The sequence below is a fragment of the Magallana gigas genome, chromosome 2 (assembly GCF_963853765.1).
Source record: "Magallana gigas chromosome 2, xbMagGiga1.1, whole genome shotgun sequence".
NCBI classification, from domain to species: domain Eukaryota; kingdom Metazoa; phylum Mollusca; class Bivalvia; order Ostreida; family Ostreidae; genus Magallana; species Magallana gigas.
This window is the reverse complement of record NC_088854.1, coordinates 40,229,217-40,239,624: the sequence shown is the minus strand read 5'-3', so window position 1 is coordinate 40,239,624 and position 10,408 is coordinate 40,229,217. Positions and strand designations below refer to the sequence as shown.

At 32.7% G+C, this 10,408-nt stretch overlaps 1 protein-coding gene across 1 annotated transcript; it reads left to right on the top strand.

Annotated features, from left to right (window-relative positions):
* Positions 1–1,176: 1,176 nt before the first annotated feature.
* On the top strand, positions 1,177–5,400 carry LOC105330135 (potassium voltage-gated channel protein Shaw). The gene is made up of 2 exons (XM_034444413.2): positions 1,177–1,828; positions 4,029–5,400. Exons 1-2 carry the CDS (start codon positions 1,361–1,363, stop codon positions 4,881–4,883), a joined length of 1,323 nt encoding a protein of 440 aa, XP_034300304.2. The 5' UTR covers positions 1,177–1,360; the 3' UTR covers positions 4,884–5,400.
* The last annotated feature ends 5,008 nt before the right edge of the window (positions 5,401–10,408 follow it).

The following is a 10,408-nucleotide window of genomic DNA, read 5'->3' as shown; positions in this document are numbered from 1 at the left end:
ACAGAGCCAGTATATTGTCCTTGATCCAGTTTTGTACAAATCGAATTCTAACAATACCCATAGAAACCTTTGAAAAGGCCATTAATAACATTGATTAGTCTATGGGTCAGGTATGACCCTATTCTTCAAGCTTATTTATTCTGGGAAATAAATATTTATAAGTAGTATTGATTTTTCCGTATTCAAATAGTCAATTTACCTAAATACATCATATGCTAGATAACATTGACATTTATTCATGTTTCTGCTCATGGTACATGTAAATAAACACGTTATATATTTACATTGTGAATAATTTACATGACCAGTTATGATGTTTTAATTTTTATTATTCCCTCTCGAATCTGCCACAGACTGTTTCCTACTTCTCTATTTGGTATCATAAACAGTTCCGTATTTTATTTATTTCGATTCATCGGAGTACCCGCATCACGCATTGAAATGTACGTAGACGTTCTACTCTTTTGACCACCTGTTACATTTAAAAACAGTATTATCTTTCCGTGGTATTGTGTTTAATTTGTTTAAGTAAATAGTTCCGTCTTTAATGTTATACAGCTTAAGTGCAATTTGTTTTTCTTCTAACAGTACACAGTTCTAAGCAGAATAAACGGACATATCTGATGAACGTCAATTTTTAAAACGCTTCATCATAAATTTTGCTTCAGCCAATTGAACAAATAATATCTACAATTTTCATAATTATGTAATTACTGTGATTTCTACGTTATGTTTAGTGTGTTGAGAGAAATCCTTGATGAGAGGCCGAATTGATTATATGGTTAATACATGTAACTGACAAATAATCCCACAGGAGATTAGTTATTTCTAAATTCTTTCGCTGTGTTTTCAGATAATTTTGATAATAGCTCAAAATCAATATTTAAGCATGACTGATTGAGCATGTACCATTTGAATTTGACATCTGACATATTAGATATGTAATAAAAGTGATTTAAGATGAAGATCTAACACCATGCCTTTCGCTAGTTTTTTGATAGACTGATGTTCATCTTTTCTTCAGCAGCCATCTAGAATAAAATGCTATCATTTTCTTTTATAAATTTAGGGGGAAAGTTATTCATTTTTGAAGCAAATTATCAACAGAAGCAATGATAAATTATTGAGATTCTGTTTTTAGGCTTTAACAATCGATGTATCACAAAATATCCCATGGGTTTAGCAGCGATGTGGAACATATGTAGTAAACTTACACTTGTATTACAGTCATTGTCCTGTACTGGTTGCCGCGGTCAGTCTGCAATTATTAATCAAAATAGAGGCGTACAGAATCCACCATAGCGACATAATACTGTGTGCTTACTTCACATCAAATGTGTGCATCTTGTCTTATTCAGTCATGAAGAAGATTCAAATAGATCTGAGAGGAACAATTTTTGTATCGCGCTCATTGGCTTTACAGAATACCCTTGAAAGACTGACCGCTAAAAATTTAGCAGAAATTATTTCGGATGGACATTATTATTTGGATAGGAATCCTTTGATATTTCATCATATTTTGGACTACTACTCCGAAGGTCACTTCCACCTCCTAAGGAATATTTGTCCCATACAGGCACGAAGCGAAGTCGAGTTTTGGGGAATTCCTTTGACAGATGTTCCACCGTGTTGCTATGAGACTTTGTATGGTGATAATGAATCCGAACTCAAAGCGATCAGTGCCCTCGAAGAAGAAATAAATGAAGTTGAAGAGAAATACAACCAAATGAAGAGACAGCATGATACATCCGGGTCTTTTTCTTGGATAGCTATCCAATACAAACTTGTCAATGCATTGAATTTTCCACTGCAGTCACTATTGGGCAGGGTAAGTTTAACGTGAAACACGAATACGTGGACTGAAATTTGAGTGGAGTTGATAGTAAAACAATGAAACAAAGTGTATTCTGTATATAGAAGTTGGGAAAAGTCCGATACTTATCTCTCTTTGCAAGAGATGTAAATATTTAATCCGACTCATGGAATCAATATATGAAATATTAAATGTCCTGATTAAAATCAATATGAAATGACTGATAACATATCGAACAAAATTAAGGCATGATAATGTGTATAACAGTCAGTGAATCATAAAACTCAATCGCCGATTATCTAGTTACTAAATAAGAACACTGTCTATTTGTGAAGTATGTTTACTAAACAATTAACACAGTCATCTGAAAGATAAAAAGCAATTCATATATAAGTAATAAGAACTTGATTGTAAAATGATACATCGATCAAATAAACTATAAACAAGTGCGCACCTACCTAGGATAGCATGTGTTTAAGACAAAGTAAAAGTCAGAATGAAACGTATAAATTCCGGATTAGTCTGAATATCCTCTATCCCCCCCCCCCCCAAGTCTTTTTGGATATGGAATAAAATAAAAAGCTGGTGAATTAAGACTAAATTGTGAACTTAGACATGCATTTAATAATCTGTGTGCCATTTTGGGGCGCGAGTAGAGCGTCCAGAGCGGCGTGGAGTCGTCTCAGTTGCTGGAGGTGCTTGGTGTGGTTTGAGATTACTTTCAGTTCGTGGCTCCACGTTATTACCATCAACTGATGAGGTTGGACGGTCTGAGGACGTCTGCTCCTTGATGTCAGGTCTGTCCTTTGTGGGCGATCTAGGAGGTGAAAGGTCTGGTTCTCTTTCAACAGTAACAGTAGGTGAATCAGTTGTTCGGGGACAAGGGCTTGAGATGTTCGGAATGGGTGCTGGTGGTATGCCAGTGGGTCTGGCCATGGTTTTGCAATTGGCTTACTTGGCTACTTACAGACTACTTTCCGAATTAAATTGTTTAACAAAGACTTAAGTTTGCCTTTAACAATGTCTTCGCCTAATGTTGAGAATATCATTCTTTTAAATCTTGATATTAGTTAACAATATTGACTCTGGTTGCGGGCAACATATCGGTTACGTGAGCTCCCGAAGGATGAGAATCATTGCCAGACGCAAAGAGGCGTTCAAAGACTCACTTAACCCATGTTGCCCGTGAACTTTTGCAGTCGACGTCATTTTCCCAGCTCAGCGTAACATTTCAATTATGCAATCAGCCTAGTATCTAATTATTCTCGTCAAACGATCTGACCTCTTCACCGCTCATGAGAATTAAGAGCAGATATATAATTAATCCTCAATAGTCGGATTTTTTTAATCTGTTATGCTATGATTTCAAATCTAAACCGTCGATTGTGTGTCTTGAGATAATTGCCTAATGTGACGTCGCCTTCTTTTCGGAGTCGCAAAGGCTTATTTACGTCACCATCATCAAATTAAATATACATGTAAGATGTAATTTATTAAAACTATGCAAACTGTGCATATATTTTCTTATTTAATTCCTAGTTGATCAATATCATACCTTTATTACTGGGTATGAAGGCAACATGATTTATTGGACCCGAAGACATACATGTAATTGTTGCCCTAGGCCGAGGGCAACATTTCTGTCTGAAAGTCCAACAAATCATATGTTACTCTAAAACCAATAGTTTTATCATACTCTTCATTAAATATGCAGGTATAATTTTAACTAGCAACCAGTCATTCATGTCGCTCCTCTCTTCGGTTTTATTTCCGTTTCGCTGAGTTTGGACGAATATTAATTACAATATCATGTAGCTGTGAAGAAGCGTTTCACGATTTTAATGTTAGACTGGTCATCATCAAATATGTAAACTTCGACCAACTGATTCAATATACATTTATAATGATTATAACTATGATAATGATTATAACTATGGAAAATATATCCACTAGGGTAAAGGGCAACATTGATTATATTCGCCCCCCCCCCCTCCGAAATAGTGCCCGGCGATCAATATCTTAAATAGCATTTTAATTATAATATAGTAGTTTATTCGTCTTGTACTTAATGCCATTGGGAGAATAGCTACAGTGTATAACTTTTGTATATTGATTTTTAGTTCTACAATTATTGTTTTGGGGTGTTTTTGTCGTTGTTGCATGAAAACACTGTCATAAACACTGTCATTTGCATTTTCAAATATTTGTTCTTCAGGTATGGCTTCTTGTTGTTGCTCTGTGCACGGCTATTTCTATAACCGTCTTCCTGCTGGAGAGCTCGGCGGTATTTCGTGTGGAAAGAAATGGACAGATAAACAACATAACGATCGAAATGTTCGGAGACAACCCCAAAGCGTTCAAAATGGCAACGACTGATATGTCCCCCGAGATGGCTGTCGTAGAGCTACTTTCCAACACAATTCTTACGTTTGACCTCATTCTCAGATTTAGCATCAGTCATCAAAAGAAGAGGTTTTGCAGGAAACCTCTAAATATTATTGAATTCATGATAGAAATTCTGATATTTTCTTTTGTATCACTAGAGTTTCTTTTGGATCACGAAGAAGCAGCGAAAAACACTTCATATGAACTTTCAACGTTGCTTCAAATTCTGTATTCCCTCCGTGTATTTCGCATTTTTCGCTTGATAGAATCGTGTTCAGAAACGAAAATGTTAAAAATTTCTCTACTGAAAAGCAAAACAGAATTTCTTTTGTTTGTCACTGTCTTGATATCGTTTGCTTTCATTTTTGGATCATGGATATTTTGGGCTGAACTGTTGAATCCCAAAACTTTTCCAACCATTTTCACTGGCATCTGGTGGGCTATTGTAACTATGACAACAGTTGGTTATGGAGATTTTACTCCAAAATCTACACTCGGTTATTTTGTTGGAGTGTTGACTTCAATATTTGGGTTGATACTTCTGGCGATGCCGATAGCAACGATTGCATCAAATTTCAGCAAGATATACGACTGTTATAACTTCAGAAAATCCCATTTAAAAGCTAAACGTGCAAAACAATCAAATCAGCTGTTTTATCATAGAAAAGCAGCTATGGTTTTGTAGGGTTTAAGTTTTTTACCTCTTCTTTCAAAAACTATACAGTTTACTGAATGTACATGTAGGAGTTAGATTACTTTTCAGAGGATTTCAGATAAAATATAAAAAAATGTTTCATTTTCTACATCATTTTATCATAGAAATTTAAAAAAAAAGTGTTTACTTATTTAGATTAATTTTTATTACAATTAGTCTAGCATTAAACATTTGATTGGTTTCATTAAGTTTTGTCAATTTAAAAGTATCGATCGTTTAATCAATAATGAGTCGCAAATTAAATTGTGTTGATTGGTACTATCTAAAAATTTCTCAGTCCTTCCTATTTTTAATTATACATGTACAAGAGTTCTGCTCAATCGATCTTGCACTGACAATCAATTTGTGTCCTCAAATACATGTACAATTATCTTCATATTTACGTATGTATCATATACATGTAATTATTATAAAATAGATTTTGTTATCCCTAAATGCGTGTGTTCACACAGTGTATTGTCTATAATTGTTGCTCACATTTTTTTTATTAAAATGGCTCGTGAAAAAAATCATATTACATCTTTTATTTTTTTTAGCAACAGAAAAACAAAATCGATATAAAAATAAGAAAAAATATTATTTCAATTTGATTCACTTCATATCATAAAAGCTGTTTAAGTCCTTTCGGGATTACTGAGGTTAACAATGATTTAAAGCTGACGTGTACATGCTTTAATTTGCGTCAATTTTGAATAACGGTGAAAATGTATGACTTGTGTTTGATTACTTCTAAAAGTCATCTTCATGCTGTTAATTATAATGTTCAATTCGATCACGTAACAAAAATATCAAATATTTTAACTACTGCAGGCCGCATAACAGTAGTAAAGACTTTGCTTATACCCAAATTCAGTCACTTATTGATGACTCTACCAAGCCCATCTAAAGAAAAACTCAAAGAAATTGAGAATTTATTGTTTAATTATATATGGAATAACAAAACAGCAAGGGTAGCTAAAAACATTATATGCCAAAGTTATGAATACAGTGGCATGAGAATGACATGTCTTGACTCTTTTTGTAAAAGTTTAAAAATCACATGGATTCGCAGATATTTTGATAATTCCTGTAGTTCACAATGGAAGGATTTAATAAAGGATTTAATTCCAGATATAAGTTATCTAGCTATATATGGTGTAGATTTTTATAGAAAGTTTAAGAAAGATGTCAAGAATGCTTTTTGGATTGATGTTTTCTCAGCTTTATCAGACTTGAGGCTATAACACTGTGCCGGATAATTATGCCAGTGCCAAGGTGGCATTTTTGCACCCGCTTAAGATGCAGTTTCGTAAAAATCCATGTATACCAAATGATAGACCATTGTCTAGAGAGTATATAACCACTTTTGTTTTTAGTGTGTTTCACCTGACAGGTGAGATATTTACCTTCAAAAATTAATATCCCATCGGAAAATGATAATTCCCATAGGAGAATTGACTCTCCTACAGGAAATATTGACAATCCTATAGGATTTTTAAAAAGTCCTGTAGGAATTATATTTCCTATAGGAGAATGGTAATTCCTGTAGGAATTTGATTCAGACATGTAGTTTTCCTACAGGATATTAAGTTTTCCTATCGGATTTTATCAAATCCTATCGGAATTGAAATTCCTATAGGAAGTTCTTGTATTCCGATAGGAAATTTCAAATTACCTATCGGAATATTGATTTTCCTATGGGAAAAATTATTTTCCTATAGGAATTTATTTTTGAAAGGTAAATATCGTACCTGACAGGTGAGATACACTGATAATAAAGGTGGTTGTTAACTCTTTAAGAAATGGTCTATCATATGGCATATTTGAATTTTTCGATATATGCAGCTTAAGCGGGTGCAAAAATGCCACCTTGGCACTGGCATAATTATCCGGCACAGTGTTCTATGCATTGATAATCTGACATCTGTTTTAAGTCCAGTATGGTATAATCAAGATATATGTATAAACAACAAAAGTGTTTGTTATAGATCATGGTTAAAAAAGGGTATTCAGTTTGTTTTTGATTTTTACAATACGGACGGAACCTTGCTAGGATATCAAGAATTTTGTACAAAATTTGACTTAAAAACACCTTTTACATTATTTTTTGGAGTAATTGATTGTATTAGAAAATTACATTTGAATTATGACTATGATAATATTCAAAGAAGTCAACCTTTTTTCCCAAAATTCTTACAATTGATTACAAAAAGCAAACAAGGTGGTAGAGATTTCTATGATGTTTTTATTAATCAGAAGTACAGAAAGCCAAAAAGTGAAATCAAATGGGAAAATATTTTAAACTTAAATGTTGACAACTCCTGGTGGAAAAAACAAAATATCTTGTTTTTTAAAATAACCAATGATATACAATTAAGGTGGTTCAATTATAGAATTATACATAGAATCTTAGCAACGAATACATTCTTATGTAAAATTGGCATTACCAATACAAAGGACTATGTGCGGTTTGGTCAAATATCTGCCCCCGATTTCAACCAATTTTTAAATAGTATCGTATAAGAATGAAATCTTCACAAATCATTGTAAAGAGGATGCCTATAACTTTAATCTTAATTTTAGTCATTATTGCTCACTCGCTTTTTATCTATGACGTCATCTAAATGACCTAATTCCCGCAAAGTTGCAAACAAATGAAAATATTCTCATTTTTGCTCTATATTTTGCATTCGGAAGTATAGAGCGCAGGTCTGCTCAAGTGCAATTTTAACATATGTTTTACTTCAGATAGTTATACATATTATACTAAAAAATGGTACTTGAGCAAGCCTGCGCTCGATGTTTCCCAGTCGAAAAACCATTGGAAAACACCCATAATTTGCTACAAAACATCAATTTATCAAAATAATGCAATATTCATGACGTCATTTCTACGTTATGACGTCACTATGGTGATAACCTTTTACACCTTTATTTCCAATATGATTTTAACTATCTTTCATCTTATTTTAAAGCTCTTTCTAAAACTTTGATTTTGGGGGGCAAAAATTGCATAAAACCGCACTTAGTCCTTTATGTAGTTTTTGTAAGTTATATCTAGAAACACTGTGTCATCTTTTCTGGGAATGTGAATTTGTTGAAAATATTTGGGAAAATGCATTGATTTGGTTCAAAGAACAGTTTGGAATAGATATATCTCTAAACAAAGTTGATGTTTTGTTAGGAAAATACTATAAGTATTACAATATATTTAATTTAATAATATGCATAATTAAAAAACATATTTATAGAAGTAGGAGCAAGAAGTGTAAACCCTCATTTGAAAGGGTTAAAGAGGAAATTGTTTATTACTTTCACTGTGAGAAACATATTTATAAAAAAAATGGTGACGTGGAAAGTTTTAATAAGCGATGGAACCTGATAATGTTTTAAGAAAAAGGATAATTATTTTTTATGCAGTTGCAGATGATGTAATACAATTATCTATTGCAAAATCAAGATTAACGTAAAATTATAGTTGTCTACATATTTTCATATGCATGTGTTTGGATGAATGAGGTATAAATGTTAAAGAGAAAAACCTCTCACGAAAGTGTACAAGTTTATATATTTATATATAACTGTATGAAACTTAGTACTTGGTGATCCCAGGGCCCCAACCCTGGCACCAATTATATTATACAAATATTGACTGGGGTTGAGGGCAACATTGATTATATTAGCCCCCGAGGGGACGAAATATTGCCCGACGCGAAGCGGAGGGCAATATTTTCGTCCCAAGGGGGCTAATATAATCAATGTTGCCCGAAAACACAGTCAACATTTGTTTTGTTATATGAAAAAACAAACCAAAATTTAAGAAATTAATTGAAAACAGATCGCCGTAATTTTCTTAGCTCAACAAAGAATTCACGAATTCAATTTTGTGCAAAGTTCATTTCCAAAATATCCTCAGCATCAAACGGTCACTTGTGATATTCCGCCGACCGTAAGAATTATCAGACAGGTGTTCTACCTGATTTTACTTCACAGTAATTCGCAAATCCTTATATCCGTTATGATAGCAAACCGTTGCATTGCGCGTTCGTTGTTTACTTGCCTTGACTGACTGACTGTCTATTATGACGTCACCTTGTTTTGGAGTCGCGAAGAATTATTTACGTCACCGTTTACGAATCAACAAATCAGAGGCGATTATTTGAAATAGAGGGAATGTTCTCTAGATATTATTCCTAGCCGGTCAATATCTAAAAAATATTGACCGGTCAATATTTTTCGGACGAGCTGATATTACAATTATTGACTATTCGTCTATATAGAGTTATGTAGTGAGAATATACTACTGAATATAACAATGCTTTATATTAAGTGATGGGACAATAAAAGGTTGAAAAAAAAATATATCAAATATTACACAATGAAAAAAAATATATTTTCCTGCCAGGAAAGTAATGCCTCCTCATGAATATCGATCTATCACGTGATATCAACAGCTAAATTTAGTCTATCACACAAAGATTGGTGAAGGGTCAACATTTTCATAATTGTAATAGTTTAACAAAGATAAGGATTTTTTTCTTCAGTAAAGCATACATTTGTCCGATATATGAGTACAAACAACACAAAAAAATACAAGACTGTGAGTATATATAAATACTTCCTTTTTAAAAAATGACGTAGTCTTTGTGTTTTCCTTATGTGCTGTTTTTAGATCGTGTAAGTGTTAATGCAAAAGTAAGGGTTTCGTGAATGAGAAACGTATTTTACTCATTATACATGTATGTATTTCAAATTAACAACTGTTAAGCATATTTAAAATCAAGTCGGATATTTAATTAGGCAAACATAAACGGCCACCTGATTTCCCGCGGACATGCGCAGTGAGGTCGGTTTCGCTCTTACTTCATGAATATTCATGAAAAGGTAATACTTACCTGGCAGAAAAATAAACAATTAAAAATATATATCTTTGTACCGAGATGGAATTCACCACTGTAATTTATAGAATAAAGATAACTTTTAAAAGTTTACAACCACATGCGTTTTTCCATGTCATTCAAAATTGACGCAAATTATAGCGTGTATAGTTAAAAAATACTGACAATGAAGATATAAATATGAAATAATACAATAACAGAGTGAGTAATAGTACTAGTAGTAATATCATTTAACTGAAAACACGGCTGCTTGACAGGGCTAAGTACATGTACATCACAGTACAACTATAATAGGGATTTGTGCATGTGATATAGAAATTATGTAATTAGGAATATCTATTATTTTCATATATATTTGGCCGGAAAAAATTGATTATTTTCAAATCCGTTATACCTTTGACTATCTTAATTATTGAAGAAAATACAATGGTACCTTGTACTGTGTAAAAATATTTAAATATTTAAAAATTCTTAAAAATCGTTTGAAATTGTGTCACCATTTTGTTTAATAAAAGAGTTATAAAGTAAATAAAATCATAAATGTGTACTTGTAGTTAAAAAAAACAATGTCAAACAGTGAGGAATAAAATGTATATGATATAAATAAATTAGGAAATT

Coding starts and splice junctions, on each gene's coding strand:
- LOC105330135 (XM_034444413.2), top strand. CDS start 1,361: ATGAAGAAGATTCAAATAGATCTGAGAGGAACAATTTTTGTATCGCGC. Junction 1,829..4,028: donor TGCAGTCACTATTGGGCAGG/GTAAGTTTAACG, acceptor TTTGTTCTTCAG/GTATGGCTTCTTGTTGTTGC.